Source organism: Strix aluco, chromosome 9 (genome assembly GCF_031877795.1).
Source record: "Strix aluco isolate bStrAlu1 chromosome 9, bStrAlu1.hap1, whole genome shotgun sequence".
In the NCBI taxonomy this organism is placed as follows: Eukaryota; Metazoa; Chordata; class Aves; order Strigiformes; family Strigidae; genus Strix; species Strix aluco.
In genome coordinates this window covers 25,676,919-25,702,146 of record NC_133939.1, presented here as the reverse complement: position 1 = coordinate 25,702,146, position 25,228 = coordinate 25,676,919, and the positions used below count along the sequence as shown (strand labels likewise).

General features: G+C 47.3%; 1 protein-coding gene across 4 annotated transcripts in view; it reads right to left on the bottom strand.

The window, feature by feature from the left end:
* Positions 1-12,646: 12,646 nt before the first annotated feature.
* PLD1 (phospholipase D1) overlaps positions 12,647-25,228 on the bottom strand; it is a 68,562-nt gene continuing 55,980 nt past the window's right edge. For 3 of the 4 annotated variants that reach the window (XM_074834263.1, XM_074834266.1, XM_074834264.1), the window contains 6 exons: positions 24,816-24,929; positions 23,367-23,416; positions 22,217-22,351; positions 19,628-19,781; positions 18,866-18,980; positions 13,245-18,297 (listed from right to left, as the gene is read on the bottom strand). In XM_074834263.1, coding sequence (XP_074690364.1) covers positions 18,073-18,297; positions 18,866-18,980; positions 19,628-19,781; positions 22,217-22,351; positions 23,367-23,416; positions 24,816-24,929 — 793 coding nt within the window. In that variant the 3' untranslated portion in view covers positions 13,245-18,072. Of the gene's footprint in view, positions 12,753-13,244; positions 18,298-18,865; positions 18,981-19,627; positions 19,782-22,216; positions 22,352-23,366; positions 23,417-24,815; positions 24,930-25,228 lie in introns of those variants that run through there. The other variant, XM_074834265.1, reaches the window with a different exon arrangement.

The following is a 25,228-nucleotide window of genomic DNA, read 5'->3' as shown; positions in this document are numbered from 1 at the left end:
GAGCAATAAGCACCTTAAAGCTCTGCTGTTGGCAGTGCTAATGTCAGGGTCAGTATTTTTGATTTATTCATTGAAGGGAGTTAGTTCACATATAAACCATCCAGGTCATTTGACCTCCACACAAAACTAAATTTAATTATCTAACAGTGCCACCACTGTTAATTATATCATGAGGGGGTATATGTGGAATGGGTAAATCTAAATGACACATAAGGCCTTGTCTGATTAGCAAGAGCCTCAGGTGCATCGGGCTTTGGATCATTCTCCAAAAGTTTAGTAAGAAAAGGGATGAAGCAAAGAAGAAAGCACATTTGGGCCCTATTTGGGGCCCTGACACATGAATTATTCCACCAGCACATGTGGGTCTCTTGTTCCCAGTAATTCTGTGACCACTCGGCCCCATGGCTGGCGTCGGCGTAATTTTTCTGGTTCCCTAAGTCGAGGCTGGTTTACCCCAGTGTTTGCCCATGTAATGCCGTAGTTAAAGGACTCTGCCCGAACTGAATGGAGGATGCTGAAAAATTAATACTCTATTAAATGCATAATAATTGGGCTTTAGGCTAACATGATAACATGCAGCTTTGTTAAGAGACACTCAGAAATTAATGGCTACATGTGTCCTAACCTGCATCTATTGATCTTCTCAAATGCACTTTAACTGATTCATTATCACTTACTGATCGCTCGGCCTTCTGCTGATATGTGTTCCTCTCCAGGGAGAGAAGGGTTTTTCCACTGCATCCCTGGAGCTGAGCAGGACTAGGTGTGTGAATCCTGCTGCCAGGATTTTTCCTATAGCTATATACAAACACACCCCCCCCTGTAAATAGTTAATCGTTCCCTCACTTAAGTATTGTTCAGCTACAAACCCCTGTAATGACTGCAACTGGGGAGTAAATGGAAAATCAGCATGGGCTCTTTGAAAAAAAACCTACCTCCACAGATTCATACCCAGGGAACAGCACAGTGCATTTAAATAGCAACGTCCTGGGGCGCTGCAGAGAAAGAGGGTAGATGCTACACTTCCAAGGAGCTTAACTCACCCACAGCACCCTCCAAGCTGCTGTTCTTCCCCAAAATATTTGGCACCAAGGACCAGCACAGGGTTTCCTTTATGCCCCTTCTGCTGCAGTTGCATTTGCCTTCTCTTGAGGGCTGCCACCATGGGCCAAGGTCACCAAGGAGACAACAGCCTAGAAGCCTTCCCCCAGCAAGGCCAGCAAGGTGCTAAAAGAAGCAGGATTGCTTGCTGTGCCCTTCCCTGGTTTATGTAGATTAGACTCACTATCTGCCTTGCATGAGTTAGACGAGGCTTTTCCAGGGTAGCAAGCACTCACCCCCTTTGAAGCACTGCTATATTATTTACCAGAATATTAAAATTTAAAATTGCATTTTTTAGGTAAAGCAGAACTGTATGCAATAATGCATGTGCCTCTGCAGCAGATGCAAGCAGGCATTGATGCCTTTGTTGGTCTCCCACCAGCCTGGCCATAGCATCAGAGGCCTAACACATCGTTGATTTGGGCAAAACATTTCCATGTCACTGTTTGGGAACATGCCACACTAGCAATGTAGAACTTTGTTTTTTCAATTAACCTCTTTCCTTTATGCCTCTTCTGCAAAGAAAAAAAAAATCAAAGGGCAACCCTGCTCTTCAGGAGGGTGTCAAGTCTTTTATAGTCATTTAAAATGTGCCAGTTGTGACTGTTTAGAAACCAATAAAAATCCCATTTTTGCACTGCTTGCAGAAAAGCTAATGCAGCTTTGCCCCCAGCAAACCACGTTCTCACAGTCCCACAGAGGAATACTAATTTCTCGTTTCTTTGCCGAGATCTCAAGGATAACATCAGTATGCGTAAGGTCCAGAACGCAGGAGCTGCTGGATCAGGGACATGCTCCAGAACCCACCTGTCGCAGCAGGAAAGTCCTCTGGGGGCCTCTGCCCATAAATACTTGCTTTACAACCCCATCCACGGATGGAACAGCTGCTCTGTTTTTCAAGTGCCTTTTATCAAAACTATTTGGCATCCCAATATGGTTTCTATGCTGATCAGTCTGGAGCTGAGCTGCCCTAAGACAACCAGTATTTATATTCTCTCTTTCCCTCTTCTCTCTTGGCTCATCTTGCAGACCAAAGGCAGCCCCAGGCCTGGGAAACACCTGACCTGAAGCCACCCCCATCTGGCATTAAGCATAGATCAGTAGAACAAGAGAAACTGGCTCTATCTTTTGTCAAATGCAAATTGCTGAGAGTTAATTAAGACACATTTCAGGAACAGTGAGGTTGGTTTTTTTAAATGATAATCTGTCCTGAGGTGTGGGTAGGGTTCGACATCTCTTCTCGGGAAAGGGGTTACAAAACTGGAACTGTGTGTTGCAGTTAGCAAAGGTGCTGACAACCCTGCTGAAGGTCCCACAGGGCTTCGGCGGTGGCCACGCGTACAGGGTGTTCAGAGACCTGTGAGACTGGAGGCAATCCAGCTTCAAAACCTCCTCGGCATCTATATTTTTCCAGATTTTCATTTATTTTTAATGACTGGTGTCTTCACCGTGGCTTGTGAGATGTATTGTTCTGCAAAGAGGGTGGAGGCACAATGGCACCATGCTTCTGCCTTTTTGGAAGCGTGTTGAACACTTATCATTTCACCCTGCAAAAGGTAGAAGTCTTTTATATGCAAAAAAAAAAAAAAAGGTTAAACCACAGAACAGACTTTCCAAGTCTGATATTTCAGTCTTCCCACTCATTGTCAATGACCAAAGCAGAAGCAGTCAGAAAACAACTGGAGGTACTTAAAGCAACTTAAAGTAATCATCTGAGTAGTGCTTAAAGTGTTAGTGTCTGAGTAGGAAGACAGGGTTTGAGCCAACTGCTGTTGCCTTTCTGTGGAGGTTTTGCTCAGAGGTGTTTACTTCCTCATGTCTTCACGGAGATGTGTCAGTCTGTGAAAGCACTCCTCCTGGAATTAGATGAAAATGGTTTTTAAAAAAAGGAGGGGGATTCTCGGTCCTGTCATAACAGGGAAAAGCTTAGAAAAAGCTAACCCAAATATTCACTGAAGGTAAGACATGCTGCACTCTTATGAAATGAATGGAGAATTTCAAAGGCATGGGAGTTTTCTGACTTGCTGAAAGAGAAAATTATCATCAGAGCCCCAAAAAATATCACTTCACCATCTCAGAAAGGAGCCGCATGAGTCTGGATTTTATGTATGGAAGGTCTTCCGCAGCGTGCTGCTGCATGGCAGGGAAGTAGATGCAGGCTGGCTTCAGGCCCAGGAGATCCTGTAGAGTTTAGATACTCTGATTTACATATCATATCAGAAAACTCTGCAGAAACAGCCAACTTCCTTCAACAACAGCTTTGTGACCCCTGGAAGGGATTTTTTCAGCCTGCAATATGAAACAGCCTTCACTCCTAAAAATCCCAGCTGAAGTCATTAATATCACCTACAGACAGAAAAGTCTCTGAAAGGGTGAAGAGCCAGACAAGAGCCCTGGCCAATGTGGCCATGCCCTCGCCACTGCCATTTGACCTGATGACTAACGCTGTTAATGCAACTGCAAACATAGCACAAAAGGATGGCTAAGCCCTCAAGGGCCATGAAGATTACACCACACCGCCAAGAAATACCTCCACAAAGCCGCAAAGACAGACAAGCAGGACTGAGTAATTATAACAGGGAAACAGTCCTTAAAACACAAGTGTCAGGTAGTACTAGGGCAAACCCACGAAGAAGGGAGAAGGGTTCACCTCATTGTGCAGCATCCCACTGATCAGCAGAGACCTGGAAATGAAGAGACATCCAGGATGGGAAAAGCGTGGTCAACACTTGGTTCAGCTCAGGGATATATAGAACAAGAAAATGGGTGTATTTAAACAAGTTGATGATGTTAGTGTTAACACGTGATTTCTGAGAAAGTACCAAAATACCAGGCAGGAAACTAGGTGGTTTTGAAAATATCTATGAAAGGCATGCTGCATGCTCAGTGGAATGACTCCATCTTCAGTTAAGGAAGCAGAAAAGAGTGGGCTGATCCTCAGAGCAGGGGGAAACCCTGCCCACATCTGAGCCTGCAGTCTGGGCTCTCATGAGTAGGTTACAACAAGGAAGCCATCAGCTGGGAACTAAATAGGACACTCAAAAAAAAACCTTGGCAAGAAAGATAGATTAACCCCAAATGACAAAGACGTGACTGAGCCCCCTTTCCCCTGTGCACCAGTGCTGAGTGAGAAGGATGAACTGGAAAATTTCCTTTGAAATTCTGGCCCCTACAGGCTCAAAGCAGGCAGTAAATTAGAGAGACTTAAAAGTGACATATATTTAATTAATCTTGGGGTTTCAGAAGTTTGTGATGCTCAGTTTGTGGCTCCTGTCAATGGCAGTACTGTAGCCTGCACTGAGGTTACCGAGAGCTTTGTCCCGGCAATGGCTACAAGATCAGGCCCTTGAAAGCATGCGATGATGAGTGGGAAGAGATACACCACAGATGGCAGCAGCTGGAGAGTGACTTCTTTGTCCATCACTACTGTCTGACACTGTCAAAGCAGTGCTCCAGTCATGTCCAGTGCAAGGCTCTGGAAAGCTGAGACAGCACCTCTGCTGGGAGCTTCTCTCATTGCTCTGCTCACAGAAAGCATTGCAAAAAGTCACATCAAGTTTAATATGCATCATTGAAATGTCTCTTTTATAATTTAGTTTGGCGGTAGGACCACTTCTTTGATACTGTTGTATTAACACAATGTTTGTCCGTATGCTGCACTGTTACTGGTGCTTTCCTAATCCAGCTTCTGCTGAGGAGCCAGCTGAAAAGCTTGGGGCAGTGGCAAAGGCAGGAGATATTTTTGTGCTCTTGATACTGGATAAGCTCAAACCTGTTCTGACAGGAAGTGTCCTCCTCCCCGGTGCCCATCAAGGCGGCTGTAAAAATGAGCTGGTGGCTTGGTCCACTTCCAAGTCTTACTTGACCAAAGCAAATTGCACCTAGTTGTGTCCTGTTGTTTCCTTCCACCATGGGCTTGTGCATGGATGGAGGGGAGGCACAGCTGGGCTGTGGGATGGGCTCTGCAATGCCACCAGGGTGGGAAATCTGTCCTGCTGCTGCGTGGGGTGAGCTGGGACCTGCACTGGATACTTCACCCCCTGGTGCCGTCCTATGTCCTCCTGCCTTGGCTGTCATCTGCACATCTCAGTGAGAGAGATCCATGGTTATGTGGCGTGAAAGAAAGGTTGGCGAGAAGGGTGAGGGAAACTGAGGATACTTCCCAAACTGATTCATTTCTTGCCATCCATTCTAGGCCAGTTGACTTTTAATAGCATATACGCTGTGCACTGAGCACAGGGAAATAGTATCTGGAAGAGAAAGAGCCCTGAGTGCTGAAAACATGCAATTTCCCTTACCTGGGATAAATGACAGCCCAGTAACGGCATGAAATAAAGTCAGAAGGTGTTTCTGTAAAATAACCAATACATCATTAAAATAAAGAGGGAACAATCTGCAAATGTGCCTTGAGTGATGAGGAGGGAATGGACCGAGTCTGCTCTGAAGAAGTGCAGAGGGGCTCCTAAGGCACAGACTTGGGCTGTCACCACAGCAGGAGGTAAACAGGGGACAGAGGCATGGCTGAGGCAATGAGACAAGCCGGACAGGGATGATAAACCAGAGTGAGGGGCAGTGGGGATGTTTTGAGCCAGATTCTCTGGTGAGCAGTGTTGTCTGGAGGTCACTTGGCACATGGTGTGTAGATGTAGTGAGCCCACCAGTGCTGCCCACCCTGGTCCCATCGCCAGCCCCTCCTGCCCTGCCCCATCCATCCCCTGCCCCTCTTGCCTTGCTCCCCTGTCCCGCACGCCCTGCTCCCCCTCCACCACCTCCAGGTCCCAAATGGAGGTGAATAAATAGATATTCATCTGGAGCTTTCCACCTGGAGAGATGTCGGTAGGAGCTGAGTGTTGGTCGGAAAGAAATACTCACAGGATTAAATACTAAAGCTCATCTCCTACAAGCAATGCTTGCACTGACTTCAGCCGGTCATCGATAGTGGGACATAACCAAAGACTCATCACTGAAATCCTCAAGCCTTAACACAACCGCAAGCTGCAGACATCTCCAGAGGGATAAACCCCCTCCATACCACAACATCTTGCCCAAATGCATGGAGGGGAGGTGCCGACAGCCCCACAAGAGACCTCTCTGCAAAATGTCTCTGGATTATTTAGTTGTTAAAGAAGATTTCAGTGCTTTACACGATATCTCAAGAAGCAAGTTAGACATACCCTGACAGAAAATCCACTATCCTCTATATAGGCAGGTGGTGGATCTAGCACTTTATGAGCAATCATGGTCTCAGAAGCACCAAATGACACATACAGCAAAGTATGACTTTTGCAAGTGCCACAGCTGACACAGGCTGTTTGCTGAAAGGGAATTAGCCTTTTCCTCTGCAAAACTGAACATTAAGAGCTAGTCTGACTGCTAGTAAATGACAATTAGGCTGCTAAAAGCCCATGTTGCTCTTGGAAAATAGGCCTTGAGCTCCTGAAACATGCGGGCCCTCTTTCAGCCTTTTCTTTTTCATTCTTTTCTGTCTCTAACTTGAGCTAGTGTAAGAGCTGAGATGCAGCTGATCTGAAATTACCCATTAAAAATAATGAAAAAACCTGTAAGACAACTGTAAGACAACAGTTTCTTCCAGGCATGCAAAACAGCTGTGTTTGCCCTTACCAGTACTGCCCGTGTTTTGTTTCAGGTCCTGACATTGCAGATTAAGCAGTTTGGGACCATAACAAGTGCGTCAGCCTAGTACTGAGTTCGGATTAAACACAGTAAAACCACCACCAGCAGTAGTCACTTAATCAGAAAGAAAGAAGCATATAGGGTCAAATAGACATTGTCTCACAGAGCATTGGAAAATGTCTACTTCAATTTTATCAACAAGGTGCTGGGGCACCTGCTAAACACACCCGGATGGTGAAATGTGCAAAATGAGAAACCTAGCAAAAAGTCTGTGTATCAGTAAATCCCTTATTAACTTCTTTTTGCAGAAGTTAATATGAACATAACAATGGTTATAATGAACAAATGGAGAGTGCATGAGCCTGCTCAGAAAGGATGGGTCTTCCAAGCAGCATCTCTGGGTGTTACCATGGGGAGGGGATGGAGACAGCTCGCTTGATTTTTGTCCCAGATATCACTATATTCAGCACTTTTGCAGATCCTGGAACCACATGTCTATACGTGACTCTTAGTTCTTATTTAAAAAGAAATAAAACCCTGAAAGTTGTAGCCTTAGGAAAGCAATAGAATATGATCCTTGAGAGGTTTAAGGAAACTAAAGGTAAGTTCAGGTGACCTGAGGGTGGAGGTGATGTGATGTGTGAGGTCCCTGGTCCCAGACACCATCCCATCCTGTGTGAGGAGGGCTCCCCGGCACCTTGGCTCCGTTCCAGTCTTGCTGTAACCTTACCAGAAGTAAAATATTGGAAATGTGGGTGACAGCTTAGATTACACATCGTTACAAACAGCCAGGATAATCTGCTGCCAGCTCCCTAAAAGGAAATCTTTAGCTAACAAATATGCTCCAGCCTTTTGAGCTGGCAGATAATCATGAAACAGTGAATAAAATATAGCTGGATTTCAGGGAAGCAGTTGACACGGTGCCATGCAGGGGGCTGCTTCACCAGCCCAGAGCGAGTGGTGCAGAGCAGGAGAGATGCTTCTGGCATGACTCGGCCAGGAAGCGGAAGAGGAAGGTGGCGGTTTGGTTTCCTGGGGTGTTGCAACGTGCCACGCCGCAGCCCTGGCACTGCAGCCGCACCGGCATCCTGCGCTCGGGGATAGTCAGCATGGCCTGATGGGCTTCGTGCTCCTCACCGGGAGTTTCATCATGTCCGTGCATCGTCTCCATGTCCTTCCCGTAACACTGCAACACATGGTTTTGCTAGAAGGATCCAATAGTAGGTCAAAGAAAAGCATCAGTTTACTTGTTTATAGAAAAAAACCCTGCACGTGTGATCCCTACCCATCACAAGGACAAATAGCATCTCCATGTTTCCAGTCGGCTCTGTCCTATATAATAAGGCTGTCAGATTTCCAGGGCAGGGAAATGCTGTGGGTTTTGGTCCCTTAGCATCACAGGATCCTGGAAAATGCACCATGGTGCTGCAATGCAAATGCATAACAGTGCTGCTGCTGCTGCCAGCACCACCAGTCACTCAGGACAAGCGATACTGGCCTGAGTCTGTTCTGAGGACAGGAACCTCGTGGACATGGACAATAGGATTTTGCTCCTGCTGAGAAAGTCTCTGAAACAGCACATCTCAGCTCAGGGAGACTTCTGCTGAGACATTTTGAATAAATTCTGCACAAACGTTTCTAGTAAAAATAATAATAATGAAATGGCAAGACACAGAAAGCGTACAGACACAGTAGAAACCAAATGTGGAATGATTTAGATGATTCAGGTTTTTTTAGGGTAATAAGCAGCTACTGCAGCTCACCACATGCTCGCACAACCCAAGAGCTTGAAGTCAGCGCAGAGGTTTGAATGAATGATTCATTATTCCGCACACGCTCCGGCTCCTCCACCACTCCAGCCTGTACCCAGCTGGATCTCAGGAGAAATTCCTAGAGTGTGTAATTGTGTATAATGTGATCATCCTGCAGCAGGAAATAGGTTTGTAAGCATTCTTAGCCAGTACAATTGATGTCATACAGATATGGTCTGCAAGGAAACAAAGTGGAGATATGTATTGCAGAGAGTCATTTGAGAGCTAATACAGCCTTCGGGGAGTAACATTTTAGGTAGGGAATGTATTTAAGCCCAGACAGGCAAGGTATACGTTGTATTTCATTTCAAAATTACTCAGTGTGACCATGTTCAGAGGAAAGGGGAAGGTGCTGACCTGCGAGCCCCCACAGCAGCTTGCCTTTGGTGCAGCCGGCAAGGCCAAATTTGGGGGTGCACCCCAGGGGCTTTGCATCCCTTTTGAGAGAGGCTCCCAGGGGAGTTAGGGCACCGTGGCAGAGGGAGCCCGATGGGGTTATGTGCTGTAGCTACAACTTCACCTTCCGCGTAGCTGTGGCTGGAGAGTCCTGCAGGCAAGGCAGGACCCAGCAACCTGGTCAAGCAGGCACCCATCTTTCTTGTGGGTGAGCACGTTGAGCCCGCAGCACCCTCTAGAGGACCGCAGCCACCCAGCCCTTGTTTTCAGGGAGGATTTGGAGGCACTGAGAAGCATCTCTCTCCAGCAATAATTTCTCAGGCAGGTTTAATCCATCGCCGTGCGCCAGCTCGTCTTGGGGACGCGTCACTGCTGAGGCCTGCGCGTCTCTGCCGGGAGACATCAGGCCTCCAGCTTGTCCCTCCTGGTGCTGGAGAGGATGGAGATGGGCAGTGCTGAAGGCAAGGTGGAGCAGGGACTCCCCACCAAGCCAGGGAGCATCACCCAGGAAAGAGTCCTCTGAGCTCCTGCCTTGCAGGGCTCCAGGTCCCCAGTGTGTCCCCAGCTCAGCCAACATTGACTTGATGGCAGGTTTAACCTAAATTGGAAGTTGAGTCCTAGCAGGTGCGGAGATGGACACTTCAGTTCCATCATGCGATCCCCAGAGGGCTGTAGGATGCAGCTCAGTTTAGTCCAGCATCCCCCAGCCCCTGGCACAGCATCACCATGCTCGCCTCGACAGGGTGGCTGCTCTCCCTCGGGCTGGGGCAGGCGCGAGAGGAGTTCAGTTAAATGTTACCTAAAAGTGACCTGTCACTGAAATCCTACTTTAGTAGGGCCCCGAGGAAACATAGCTTAAATTCCTACATGTAATTAAATGCACAGGTTACATCCAGACAATGTAATTCTGTTACCAGTATCTGCTATACTCTTTCCAGTCAGTATGTGCTGGTCAACACACAGTTCTAGCACATGTATGGGGTTCACCTGGGATTTGCTCTGTAGAAGACATGAGACACCTGAGGACGAACATCCTCTGGCTGCTGTACTGTGCTGGTCCGTGGCTTGTGTCTAGAGCTGCCTGCCTTTCTGAAGTTTCCCAGTTTCACGTCTCATACTGGCCAAAACAGGGCTTCTCTGTATAAAGCAAGCCATTAACTCTCCCTAAAATTAATTCTCTATATGGTATCTAGGTCATATTTCTGAAGCTGGTTTATGAAGTAAAATAGAAAACACTATGTATCTATTTCAAGAGAAAACACATCTGAAACACGAAATCCTAAAATGTAAAAAAAACCCCAAAATCTTAAGTCTCAAACCAATCTTTCAAATTGAAATTAAAAAAATGCTGGGCAAACAGCCTGAGTCCTCTTCTGAAAGATACATTTTCTGTTTCTGTCTTGGACATACAACATGGACATTCCAGCCTGCAAATCTCCTGAGGCTTCGTTGGGGTCCTTTAATGGGCTTGGTTGGTAAAGAATTAAATAAGGAAGGCAACCCAGAGAAAAGAATATAAATACTTTTCTGCCTGCTTTGTGAGATAAACTGGAGGGATAAATGCCGAAGGCAGCACACCAGGAGCAGGACAGAGCTCCAAACTGTGGGCAGGAGGGAGCCGGAAAGGTTGGGGTGTCTCTGGCTGATAGCCCAGCCTGCCTGTCCCCTTCCTCCCAACCCAGGAAAGACCTGGAGCAAGAGAACAGCTATCCATCTGGAGAAACCGGAGCATCCATGTGACACGCCTGCTTTTAAGCTGTGCCTTTTGCAAGGGAGCGTGGCAAGGCTAAGAGAAGCTGAAGACCAAGGTGGTGGGATGGCATCTGCCTGGACAGCGTGGTACACCCAAGGGCACCAAAGCCCCAGTGCAACCACCTCACAGCTTAGCCCTGGTGGTTTCTCTAGTGGAAGAGGTGGGTCTAGCTCTTACCTGAACTTCTCTCGTGCCCACAGCACCTTCAGCTTCCCTCCGCGATGGGTGGCTTCCAGCACATCTGCCACAGCAGCACTCCAGCACTCCTCTGCCTCATTAAACGCACAACCCTTGGCCCAGGGCGGGTTTCCCGGTAGGGATGTACCGTATGGACTGGCCATCAGCAGCGCGCTACAAAGCTCCTGAGCAGCATGCAGACTGGGCACCAGTAATCTCCAGATAATAGAAACCTGTGAAGCCATGATAACACTATCACCCTGGCCTCCTCTCCTTTGTTCTCAAATGGGAACTCACAGGATGTTTAATTATCAAGATCAGGCTGAATATGGAGAGATTACTCACCAGTGATTCTGGGTATAAACAGCTTCCTTTGCAGAATAATTTATTTTTTAAGAACTCCCCCCCACCCCGGCCCTTCTCCAAATTAATTTCCATCCCAGCCACGAGCCTTGGTAGAAAATCTTGCCGTAATCATTTTGAGCTAAATATTCTGAGTAATCAATCAAAGCAGTGGAACCAATTTTGAAACTGTCACTTTTAATTTTTCCAATAAAAAAATTGAGCATTTCACTCACAGTGCTGTTATGATTCAAGCTCTTAAAACCTTCGCTACACCGCATCAGCGCTTCGGAGACGTACTTGAAAAATCTGAAGAGCCGGCACAATTGCAGAGAAACAAAAACAGATTGATTTTTAGCAGTGAAAAGAAACCTGTTTCTTCATATGCCTTTAGACCCATCTCACAAAAGCTCTTCTTTCTTTCTTCCCTACTTTCCTCCTCTACAGAAATAACTAAAGAGCATTAGTAATTTCATACACGCAAAAGGCTGGCACTAATTAAAAAGTTGACACATTATTGAGAGCTTAATGCATAAATGCATGGCTAACGAAGGCCCAAAGAGCAGATCTGCGTGGTGCTGGGGTGGAGGAGAGGATTTCTCCAGCCTCTGGTGTGGGATGCCTGCGGACACATCAACAGAGAAGCTGACCTGTCAGAGGAGACAGGAACAGCCTCTGTATAAAAGTGGCTGGAGAAATCCATCCTGGAAAGTACAGGTCTATTAAACTTACTAGTGATTGTGCTTTGTGTTCACGCTAAGTGTGGGCTGCCTTTCTGCTCAGCAAGGAGCCATCAAATTAGAGGCTTTGCAAGTCGTTCATCAAGCAAATGCTTTGGCTGTAGGAAAGTCAAAGGGAGTTTTGCCATTGCCCGCACCAGAGGCAGCATGTTCCTGCCTCCCCTGCAGAGCCTGTGCCAGCTATAGCCCATAAGCTGGCCTTCGGTCGTGTTTTTAAGAGGCTGATGGATGTGGATGAATTGTGCCCAGTCCTGATGTGTAGGAGAGGGAAAACAGCAAAAGCAGCAACAGTGCCCTCAAGTTGGGCCCCTCCACCATGTAGGAAAGGATCCTTCCTACAAACTGATACCTAAACTCTCTAGATTCAGGACCACTTCTGGTTTCACATTAATTTTACACCGAGATAAGCTTGCTAGCACAGGAACCAACCCATGCCAGCAGTTCGGAGCCGGCAAGGGCTGCCAGCCTTACTCTCCTGCCCACACCGCTGCCAGGCAGCCCCTCTGCACCCAGCGCTGACTGGCAGCTCTCCGCATGGCTCCCGCTTGCCGTTATCGCGGCTTGCAAGACCTCGTCAGCGTGCTGCAGCAAGCATGTAATTAGCTGTGAGATGTCGGAGTGGCAGCAGAAGCTGATGGTGTCAATCAGCAGCCGCCTGTCTGCCTTCTACCAACACACCCCCGCCCTGAAGCTCCGGCTCTGTTATCTCTGTTTATTGTGTTTATCAAGGGCGCAGATTGGATTTGAAAGTTTTGAGGATGCGGAGAGCCCTGTGGCATCTGAGGAAGGAGATGAAACCTAAGAAACAGAGAAGTTAATATGGTTTCAGTTTGCAACAGAGCTTGGAAATGCCACTGATGCTTTATTCATCTGTTCTCCCCCTGGAGGACAACAGTAATCTGCTTTTTCCTCTCTCTATGCTCAATTTCCTTTACTGAAAGTTAAAAGGGACAGTGGCAAGTTAGTTTAATTTTGGAGACAGACCGTTTTTGTCTGCGCTTTTCATAATGCTTTTGGATTATTAAAATTCCTTTGAAACAGGATTTTTTAATTTATTTATTTTAAAGCAGTCCAATTTTCCCTTTCTATGCTGTTTCACTCCAACAATTTCTCTCTCCCAGGAAAACAGAAATGACTCCGATCTAGCCATTTTTATTGCAACCCTGGGCCTTTTTCCATTGGGTCTCAGCTGCTGGGGCAGCACTACCAATGCAAGGCAAGGGCAGAACTCAGCCCACAAGCAGGATGCAACCACAGTCCCCAAAACAAGCAGAAACAAGACCAAAGCCAAACGTTTCAACATGATGATCAGTTGTATTTTCAGTCCATTAATACACATTCATTTACCAGATACAAACAGTGGAAAGGAAAGCGATTATTAGCAGAAACAAGGATACAAAACTCAATTCCAGCAGCCTTCACAGAAGGGATATTCAGTGTTCACAACTGCACCGTCAGAAGGTAGAGACGCACGGAGGCCTGCACTCACACCTGAAGTGGAAGCTCTCCTTTTGTTGATCAGTTTAGCTAGAGACACGATTTCGAAAAAAAAACCCCAAACCACCAACATTCCCAGAGCTGTGACTTTCAACATTTCTTCTCATTTCCCAAGTGTCAGGAAAGAGGCAAGTTGGAATTATTTACATGGAGATTTTATGAAAACACACTGAGAGGTTAAAAATAGAAAAATCACAAATACTGGAAACTACAACAAGAAAGCAGGCAGGGAAATGAAAAAAAAAAAGAAACCCCAAGAGGATCATTGCATTCAGTGGTCGATGTACAGTTTGTGGGTCTGTTCCGCTTTGATCTACCTTAATTTTGCAAGCTTAACATGATTCATTGCCATGGCCTTACCCCCCTGGTTTAAACCTCGATTCTGCAAAGCTCCTGGTTTCAGCAGGATCTCAGCTTTGCAGAAGGGATTGCTTGTTTGAAACAATTTGCAGAACGAGTGCCACAAAATGTGAGAGTGTATTCACAGCTTGTGGGCCACTCAAGAGATGTCAACCTCTACCCATATACCTGGTCTGGAGACCACTCGCTCTCTTCACTTTGGCCACCACTGCATCCTACAGCCCAAGTCCTTTCTGCCAGAAAACCAGTGCAGCAGCTTTGCAGCTGATGGAGGTGTGTCAGTTTAGATCAGTGTGGATTTGGGTATTTACATTCGGCAGGAGAAGGAAATGGCATTAACTTAAAGGACCATTCAGACTTATTTCAGTGTCCCCACAAATGCAGCTTTGTGCACAGATAACAACCCCCTGACCGTCCTAACTACAAGTGCACAGAAGACTTGTTACACTGAAATAACAATACCAAACCACATCTGAGCTTGATTGTACACGGATGTTTCCTTGGAAGGAATAAAGGTATTGTAAATTACTAATGTCAGGGTCCCAGCTAGGCAAAACCAGCACTGAGGTCTCCCCCAGGGACAGCACCAGGATTGCAAAATCATGTTGTGAAACCTGATCAAAAAGGAAAAGAGAGTGGGGTTTAATCCAGCAAAAGTCACATCAAGTCAGGTAACAAACTGAGACCAAGAGACCAGAAACTGAGCTGAGCACTTTGCATCTGCCATTGAGCACTGGAGTAGTTCTACAAAGTATTTTTTAGTAAAGTTCTTATATATAATGACATTTTAGCTCTCATTTTTTTAAACCATGCGTTAACTTTACAGTGAAACATTTATCCAGTTCAACATCTATACAACAAAATACATAATTTAAAATATCAAACTATTAAAAAGATACGGTAAAGAGTGTGAGTTCTCAAAGTGGCACGTGTTAAGGAATAAATTAAAGGGAAAAAACAAAAAGTGTTCTACTCAGGTTGAACTACAAAATAGAAGTCTGAGCCTGGGAGAAGTTCTCATTTCCTATAGTTCTAGCAAATAAATGCCACAAGAAACAGTTTGTGTTTCCAGGTTTGCTAGTGCTTGAATCCACATCACTTGTTACAGTACGGTATATTTGTAAGCGATCCTCTCCAGTTTGAAGGTATTAAAAATAAACCCACGCTGGTATTACGGACTAAGAAGTAGTGATTGTTCAGGTGCAGAAATTAATTCTCTCAAGGTGTTCAACCTCACAGGCTTCTTAATATAAGAAATAAACTTCCCGTTGACAGGACCCAAGGAGCCAGCTCTGAACAGCACATCCCGTGGGTGTGAACAAGAGTCCTGCCTTCACTGGAAATGGCTCCAGCCCCATCAGCTGCTTGGGGCGAGCAGTGCCGTATCCATGGGGGGATTTGGTAGTCCCATGAGCCCCTGGGGACGCAGGGCTCTCTGCACTGTGCCAAGGCTGCCTTGCACACCTTGCTTGCATTTAAACGTTACTAAATTCCTGGTATCAGGAATTTAGCACCAACACATAGAAGGGATGTTCAGCGCGGCTCGTCCGTTCCCACCAAGAGAAACCTCCTCCTGGACAGAGAGCCAATGTGAGGCCTGTCTGCTACTTTAATAACGAAAGACCTTCTTAATTAGTACCTTCTTATACAGAATCAGTCAATGAAATCTCTCCTCTGTGGCTCTGCTGTGTCGCTTGGGACCAGCAGCCATCACATGGTGGGCTGAGTGTTGCAGAACCTGGGTGTTTTTTTCCCAAAGCAGCCTGGCAGAGGGGGACTTAATAACACTGGGGTTATGAAGCCCCAAGAGTTAGCTACCTACTACCTTAAAGACAATATAAGCATAATTTAATGATTATAAGAATCTTTGCTAATATCAGGACAGGGACAATAAGAGCACTTAGAAGATGACAGGAGTCTTGCACTTCTTCAAGGTTCACGTGTACGGGTGGTGGGGTTGAATGCTTCCCTTTCAACTATGAATACAGATCTGGGTGACTTATAATGATTCTCTGACAGGCTGTAATTGTTTAAAGTTAGCAGCTTTGTTCAAACTAAAACAGCTAAAAATATTATCAGGAGAGAAAAGCTCTGAACTTGCATGGACGTGAAATAACAAGACACCTTCGATCTTTCTTGATTGCAAACGGTTAGGACACATATTTCTCTGGTGCTGCAGGGGGTGACCCCAGGTCAATTTTTTTAACGGGAAAAAAAAAAATCAAGGGAACATACTTATCTGCTTACAACATGCCAACTAAAAGCATCAACCCCCTGGACTGAAGATCATCACATAAAACGCTGCACATTCAATTCCAACAGGCTAACCAGACCACAGATGCACCGAGCAGAAAGGAGTGTAATTGGCAATTGCATCTACAAAACACAAGCGTAACACAGTGGAAATTGTAGGAAGGGGCTGAGACTTGGGCTGCCCTGGAGGAACATTTGGGGTTGCTGCTTACTCGGGTGATGCAGCAGGTGCCTGCTGGTGCCTGTTTATAGGTCTGAAGACACAGAAGACAATCAGCTAAAATGTGGTGCCAGCTATGTTTTGGGGATAGCTAGACGACCAGTATGATTCTTTTCCAGTTAAAAACAGGTGAGAGTGTTGGAAGAGCCAGAAAAAGAAAAAAATAAACTTGCTTGTGAACTAAAGTAAGTACCAGTTCACCTGGTCTTTTGAATGAGAGTTGGGTTAAACCCAGCTAGCGAAGGGACCCCTCTGGATGCAGAGGCAGCAGAGGAGCTCAGCCGCCCACTTCTCCAGATCCAACTCTCGTCAGGCATTTCCAACAGACTGACCTTGCAGTGTTTGACGCCGCTCTGTGGGGAAACACCTCTCCCGGGACTGCAGTTGGAGCTGGACATGAAATCGGGAGACACGGCTCATTGCTGGATGGAGGATGGAGTAAAGACCCAGGACAGCACCCACCACACAAGGTCCCGACCCAGGAGCAGTAGTGTTTTGCCCAGGGATGCTGAATTGAACTGCTGCTTCACTGCACAGTGAGATGCTTTGGAAACTGTCTTACAGAAATGGAAAACAGGACTGGGCATCCTGAGTTTTACCTGTGTTTGGGAAGACAAGTCCTGCATGACTGAGCGCAAGACTGTAGCTGGTCTAAAAACCAAGTAGACCAGAGACAAGGCTTTGCTAACTGATCCCCTTCCCCCTTGCATTCATCCCATCTACAAAGCAACACATCAGCTCAGTTTGAGCATGGTGTCAGCTCTAGTTTAATGGTCTTTCCCTTCTTTTAAATAAAGAGGTAAGAGATGGAAAGGAAGGTCTACCTATGTACTGCAATAGAAATGCATGAATGGAGGACCAAGAGCACAGGGTTTAGTTTGGCCCACGCCGGCTTTTGAGTTTCTGTCCCATCACACGCAGTGCCTTGCTTTCCTTGAGCTCTGGAGATCTAAGGCTTGAGTTTAAACTTTGATCCTCTCCTGGAGAAAGTCTTCATGCACAGTTAGAACAAACTGACATGCTGTGTTTCCGTAAAGCCCAGCAAACTCCAGCGATTTCCAGCACCTCCAGCTCCCTTGAGGCTTCCCTTTGCCAAGACCTAGGCTGCACAAGGACTGCTGATTGCTCTAGCTGTGGTAAAAACAGTTGGGCTTTTTTCCCCCAGACAGGAGAAGAGACCAAAATGCTGATTCTGATACAAGATTGTTAGTCCGTTTCCATTTAAGAAATGAAACACCGACGCTTGGCAAACTGTAGGACAGCCCAAAGGCAGCACCAAGCAGCACTTCCCGACAGCGCCGGAGCTGTATGATGTGCTCCGACAGCGTACAAAGGGGTGAGATGGGGGGCTCCAGCGAGCCAAGGTGCAGATACCCGAAAGCCTTAGAAGCACACGCAGCCCACGACTCCTGCACAGCCACAGCAGGATCACAGTACGTACGCAACCACAATATACAGCTGGCAGTAGTAACAACATCGATTGGGATTTGTTTCCTGTCCTAGGAAGTGGCCTGCATCCCTTAAGTGCTCAGAACATGTCTTAAGAAGTAACTCCTTCAGAGGTTAAACTTCTCTTTTGCCATTATTTCCAAGTCTTTCTGCTCCTCTCCTTTGCTAGTGTCAATTTGCTTCAAGTTCCTCCACCAAAATCCTTAAGAAAGGCACATTAGGTTGGTGGAGATCTTTTTCGCCTCCCTTAGCAATAAAACGCTTTCCAAAATCTCAATATTGTTCATCAACTTCTCTCTAAAGAACCAGACTTTAAAACGTAAAGCAATCTGCATCTTCTTAAGTCCAAACCTCCATGGGTACCATGGACTCCTTTGTTCCGACGGAGGGAAGCAAGTACTCTTCCTCCAGAAAACGAAAGGGGAATTGTACTAAAAACCCACGAATCTTTTTTAATTCCTCTGCTGCTTTCACAGGATCATCATTCGCTAATTTGGGCTTGTTGATGAAATCACGCAGTTGGGTTAAATTATTCACCTGGTCACTGGGTAGGCATCGAAAAACCTGATCAAAACAGAAAGAAGTAGTGACAGTTCAGTGTGGGGGAAATACTGCAATGCAGAGTTCCCAAGAAAGACCAAAACAGCTAATACAAATTCCCTGGGATGGGAGTTAATTAACAGCCCTGGAGAACGGGGAGGGAAGAGGTACGTGCGTATCTGTGATATGGCTGGAGAAGGCAGAGGGGAAGCTCCAAGGCTTTTTCTGATCACTGCAAAAGCTCATTAAAAACCCAGAAGTAAAGTTTGCTTCTACTCCAGTTATGCTATGCCCAACTATAAGTGGTAAGTACATTGTGGCCATTCACCGGAGCTACAGATGATACAAATAAAAGGAGAAATCAGAACTGCTACCTTCTTGGGCTGCTGTCACACTTTGAGGATGCACAAACTCCAGTTTCTCGTTCACAGCTCTTGCATCTGATACTATTCATTCCTTCAAAGCCTCTCCGAAGGTCCAAACCCAGGAGCAGGACCTGCTGCCCTCACCCTCCCCGTGCTGCTTCTCCCATTGGCATCTGCTGCTGCCGCCACACAGGAACAAGGGAGGGGGAAGGCGCTGCGTTCCTCACCTTATCGAAGATGGTGGCATTGCGAGCTGCTGTAGAAATCCACACCTCCTTGAAGAATTTGTCGCAGACGGGATCCTGGTGTTCCGGACTGAGATCGGAGCCGCCAAGGACAACCCTGAGAAGACAAAGGGATTGATGCTCATGGAGGCTGAAGCACCAGGTGCTCCCCTTCTTGAGAAATGCCAAGGGAAGAAAAGGTTTCCTTGGGACTTGCTAAACCCTGCATGCTCCCAGTGCCCTCCTGCTCCTGTCCCCTGCAATAGTCTGCCAGCCATAACGCTGCTCGATTTTCTCCTTTTTTTTTTTTTCCGTGCAATAACTGTCCAGATGGGAAACTGGGCGGGGGGGGGAAGGAAAAAAAAGAGGTCTTAAATTAAAAATGGCTGTGTTGTGGGCCAGATGGCTGCTCTGAGTGAAGAAACTTCCATTAACAAGAGACACCACCACCCAAAATTGAGAGAGTGTGAAAACAGGATCTGGAGGCAAAATATCACTGTCTTGTTTATGAGCTCTGGTAGTGAAACCCTGGAGCAAAACAATTTGTAAGTCAAGCTGCCAAGCTGAGGACAGGAGCAGCGTGAGAAAGGCTAATGCCAGTGAAACAGCAGCAAAACTCTGCGTTAAATCCAGGCCAGGCAATGCTAAACCTGAGCAGGCAGCAGCAGCCCCATTGGTTTGAAAGGCTGCAGGCAGGCGTAAGCCTGAGCAAGCCCTGCCTGCGTCCTCCTCGCTGCCCGCACTCGCCAGCCCTGTGTGTCCCACCTGAAGCACCGCAGCCGGAGGGACTGGGCAAACTTCCCGGCGCTGTAGTCCTCCCCATCCATCACGGAGGGGACGGTCTCGGTGTCCTGCACGATGATGGCCATCTCGCTGTCCCGCTTCCCCAGCATGCTGCGGTCATTGATGTTGGCAGAGCCTGGCGAGGAGGAGAATGAAGCACTGGCAACACATCACCTGCCGTGTGAGATGCTCCTGCACGTACTCCATCACCATTCACTCCCCGCCCTGCCCCAGGCCCTCTGCATCCCTCATCTCCATGGGGACCATCTACAGTTTCGCTAGGTAAAACCCTGACCAGAGGGTTTCCTTATGGAAACACAGACTCTGAGAGCCAGGATATGGGGGAGGGAAAAAAAAAAAAAAAAACAACCCTACTTTTGGCAGGCTTCAAAAGCTCCAGGCTTGGAAGAAGGTTAAATCATAGCCATAGCCCCCCTGTTCAGAAGTTTACTCTCTCCATAACTTCCTAGATGTTTTTGCTGAAGGATGCCACAGCTTCCAAAGGTCTTAACTGCATTTGGTTTGGATACCAAGTTACCTGACGCAGGATGGGCTCCACGGGTAAATCCTGCTCTTATCTTTAGTAGTATAGAGAGGGGAAGCTTTTCATTTGCATTTGAAAGGTGGGGTTTTTTGGGAGGGGGATCTAGGAAGAAGGACGTCATCTCCTCACTGTGGGTAACCGACACCCAGACCCTCCTGTCCTGCCAGAACCACACTTCTGTGTCCACAGACACAAGAGCTGAGGCACCGTCTCTGCTAACACAGCAAGGCAGCAGCAGACCCCAGGGATCCGGGGAACCTTCCAACCACAGGGGATGCTTCTTCTCTACTCCTTGCCCTGTGCTTGCTGCAGCACCACTGCAGGCTGCGTAAAACCCAAACCCCAGAAAGGAGAGGGGTGCTTTCCAGAGGGGTGCAGGGGGGATGCCTCCCTGGGCGCTGGGACCCACGGGTGTCCTGTGCACAGCTCCTCGCTCACACCCTGGGAAATAACCCCTTCAGTCCCCAGTAAAGCTGCTGGAGGGCAGCAGACGTCTCCCCCCGTTGTGTTTCTACTGCATGGCTCTGGCTGGGCCTTTCAGGGGGCGGGGGTCCCTCTCCAAAATGCACCATCCTGCTCATATAAGGGTTTGGGCTCATGTGGCGGCTCCAGCCCTGACTCTGGAGCGGTGGGAGCTCCCCAGCCCTGATGTGCCATGCAGGGGCTGAGACCAGCTGAGGATTTATCCGCCAAACAGGTTTCTCTGTCCCACGCAGCCATCAGAAGGCGAGGGATGGGGGACAGCATGGTGCTTGTTGGCTCCAAGGGAACAGCAAGATGCAGCCAGCAATAGGAGTCATTGGGTCATTGACCCACAGAAATGACTAAACAACAACAAAAATCTCCAGACACAGCTCCCAGCTCCAAGAGAGACCCCCAGGCACTGGTTAACCATTCAGCCTTCCCTGTGACTGAATTAATTCGAGGGGAGCTAACACCTCCAGAGGAAAAAAGAGCCAACCCCCTCACTGTCTTTTCACCTTCCTTTCCCCGCACAGTGACTTCATTAGCATTTTATTTCCACACACTGTCTCTTTCCTGGGTGAAAAAGGGATGACACTGGCTTCCCATCACCTCACCAGCCAGCACGGATGCACATGCTGTATAAAAATCCATCCTCAGGCTCATAGGTACAGAAAACAGAAATTAAGAGCTGTCTTAGGCCCCCAGACCACCACAGTTGCAACAATTACAGCTCCTGCTGTAACGTTAAAATCACCTCTGGGCTCCTTTGCATACTGGAGACAGGATCTGACCCCTGAGAGGGTAACAGAGAGGCAAACCTAACCAGAGGTCATTCCAGACTACAGGCTGAACTGCTGCTTTGAAGGAGGGGAGTATTTTGAGTCTTGCAAAATCCGGTATTAAGTTATTCTTTGGCAAAACTTTCCTTGCTGATATAACAGATCGAAAAGGGTTTCTTTAAAGAAACAGGCTAAAATTCTGCTTTTCTGCTGTGATGTAGAACTCTGAGCCTCAATTCTCTTGTCTTTGCTTTGTGATCTCATAATAAATATGGTAAGAGAAACGGATGAAATGATATCTATTACTCGTCATAACATATTTCCCCTTTCTTAGGAAATGGAGCTGATAAATGACACATGTTGTCCAAACCCTCCAAATTTTACAGCACATTCTGTTCTTTAAGGAACAGATGACAAGTCTCACAAGTCTTCCTGCTAGAGCAGAGTTTGATACAAGACAGATGGACAATATTCCCTGCACTGGGATTCTTCTCACTGTTACACAGAGATTTAAAACCATTTTAGGAAAACAAATTAAATGACAGCCCTTCAAATCCTTTCCTCCCTCCTACCTACCCTCCTGAATTTATGAGTTTGGTTTTTTTGTGGGTTTGTTTTGTTTTTTGTTTTTTTTTAAAAAGCAAAATATTTCACAAGAAAGAAATCACAACATAGAAAAGCACACAGCACCACAGCCTGCACTGAGTACAGGGCAGAGAAGCGAAGGGACTAATCCAGATAGAATTGAGTGGTCCAAACCCCTCCCGCAAGCCCCCTGCTCACCGATTATAACTGTGTTGTCATCAGCAATCAGCAGCTTGCTGTGAACGTAGATGAGCTCTGTGACTAGTTTTCCTTCCAACTCTGCATATGTTCGAAGTCCACAGAATGATATGTAGTTTATCCATTTATCTCCAACTGAAAATTAAAAGAGAACAAAACTGATGGGATGAGGGAGGTGGAAAGGAGAAGAAAGAGAAAAGACCCTCTTTATATAAAAACCCATATGAATAACAGTTCACTTTTGACTTTTAAAAAAAGTAATAAACAAACAGATAATGGAAATAAGTTTCTTTAAAAATAGACTTTAAAAGCTGCCCGTGGACTCTTTGTGCTGCTCTGATGCACTGCCTTGCATAGATACTTCCACTTTGGTGAGAAATGATCCCAGTCTCCCTTGCGCAGCACGCAAGTGCTCATAATTGATCTGAACGTCTTAAAATAACTGGACTATGCAACTGCTCTTCTGCACATTCTGCAGAGAGGAGGCTGGAAGCAGGTGTTTTGTCCATACACAGTATGGAAAATACGTCCTAATGCGCTTGTCTGCAGTTCAGACTTAAACAAAGACCTAGAATGAATGAGGCATTATGTACGCCCCCAGTATTTGTGAAACGTGGGTTTTCATGGTGCGGAGCAAATTCAAGCAGGCATCCTCATGGCAAGGAAGCAGCTCAGAAACAGTGTCCTGCTTAGGCAGGTTTTTCCTCTCCGTGTGTGACCACTGCCAGAAACAAACCCAGGGTGGGATTCACAGGGGAGGCTGAGGGCTCATCGCTCCCAGAAGCGTGACCCTGCTCGGGACATTTTCCAAATAACACGATCCCGAGCAGCTGCAACCGCACCGTGCTCCTCCCTGGGGTCCTCCCCTCCTCCGGATCAGGGCTGCATCCAAGCGTGAAGTCTGACAACTGGCCACAGCTCATGTGACCCGACAGACCTTGCCACGGGATGACGGCAGAGGAGGAGGTCGCTCACCAACCCATAGCACACGCTGCTGAGAGATGCCCCAGCCCACGCCTGAACCCCTCAGCCACAGCAAGCCCATGTTAATGATAAGCTGGAGAATCTGGTTTATGTATTATAGATGTATCCATCGAACAGCAGCACCCTGAGAGCAAGCAACATAGGGGAAGTGGAATAAAGCTCCTACCCTCTGTCTTCAGCTGGCCCAGGATTGAGTTTTCTCCACGGCACATGGTCCTGGAAAGAAGGTAGGCAGCCGTCAGCACCACCGCCACTCGAGGCAACGGCATATGCTGAAGCAGAAACGGGCGAGGTAAATTGCAAACACAGATGCCTTTTAAATACCCCATGCAAGCAGAACAAAACACAGTGCTTCCAGAGCATACATTTTTCCCAAACGACTGTTGATATAGCAAGGACTGCTCATTTCCTAAAGGAGCTTGTACCATCCACCCAGGAGCGGGGGAGCGTTTTTGCCTTCTAGAGAACACCACAATGATGATAAACATGTTAAAAACAGGTCTGCTACCGTCTGTGCCACAGGTCTTGATGTGAAATCACATCAAGAAGAAATGTCAACACGTGCAGAACACCAGGTCAGGGAGTTTGTGTGATTATGGCTGGACTGGAAAAGCCACAGTCGGTGTCTCATTCAAAAAAAAAAAAAACAACCCACGGGCAATTACTCAAGACCTATGGTTGCCCTTGCAGAAGGGCCTGGTTAGGGACACATGCTGCTTTCCTTCTGCTTGTGTCTCCTGCCCTGCTTGTCCTTCTGGAAGTGCAGTAGGACACCCCTGCAGTCCAGCAGACAAGGGAGATCTCACTCTGGAGATAGCAGTAGTCCCTGCAGACTGACCGCACCTTGGCCATACCGTAAGCCAGCTTTCCAGTAAAACCATCTTGCCTTGGGCCATTTTGCCTCCCTCCACATCCTGCTCCCAGCTCAGGGCTCCCAGCACCACTGTGTTTCAGTCCTTCCCATGAGACCTGCTGGGTTGCAAGTGTCCCCCAAAAACATCCATCCCGGAGCAGGGGAATCACACTGGGAAGGATGTCATTGCCTTCACAGGGCCAATGGGCAGAGCCAGGTGAAGTACTGGCCAAAAAGGCAGATTTGGAGGCAAATCCCAGCTAACAAACCCGCAGGGCTGCCGCTGCCTCCTGGCCGCAGCGGCAATGGGGATGCTGCCAGGAGGAACCACAGTAAAAACTGTGGTAAGTGCCTAAATGGGACTGTGACCATCAAGCGGGAGAGTAAGTCCTGATCTGATAAGCTAGAAGGAAAGAAAATGCACCTGGCAGTGTTACACTGCATGAAGGGAGCGGCTCACGAGCCAGGAATTGGGGGGTTTGTGTAAGGGATCGGGGGACCCACCGTGCCAGGGCAGAGGCAGGGAGCTCACCGCAGAGAGCGCCGGGCTCACCCACCGCACTCCCCCGCTCGGCTAGCATCGCCTCACCTCCTGCTGCACATCCTGAGGCTCAAGTACTAATTGAAAGCTACCCAAACAGTTTTCTTCTCCTTTTCCAAAGGAGATAATGGCAGCCGGAGCCTTGGGCACCACCGGCAGCAGGTGGAGGTGAGCAGGGAGGTCTCTGACAGCCCTGCCCGCGGCGGGGCTGCCTGCGGTACCTGTAGTTGAAGTGCATTATGGCCTGCAGCGCGTTCCCCCCGCCGGTCGAAATGTCTCCTTCAAACCCAGGCAGCAGCGGGATCACCACATATACTCGGAAACGCTTGTTTTCCCTGAAACGATAGTTTGGGGGAATATTAGCCTGCAAATGTTACAGCTTCACACAAGGTGAAGTCCCCTCAGTTTCACTTCCCCTGTCCTGACCAAGTTGGCTTCCATCCAAGGCTACTACACAAATTTTAAGAGAGAAAAGTGTGAAGCATATTCCCAGTTTCAAGTCTTCATCACCTGTCATCAGTACTTCAGTGAGTGCTCAGACCTTCAGGAGGAGAAGGATAACTTACTCTCAGCAGACGACAAAAGAAGCTAAAGGAAAAGAAACACATTTTCACTGAAGTTCAAGGGCAAGCTG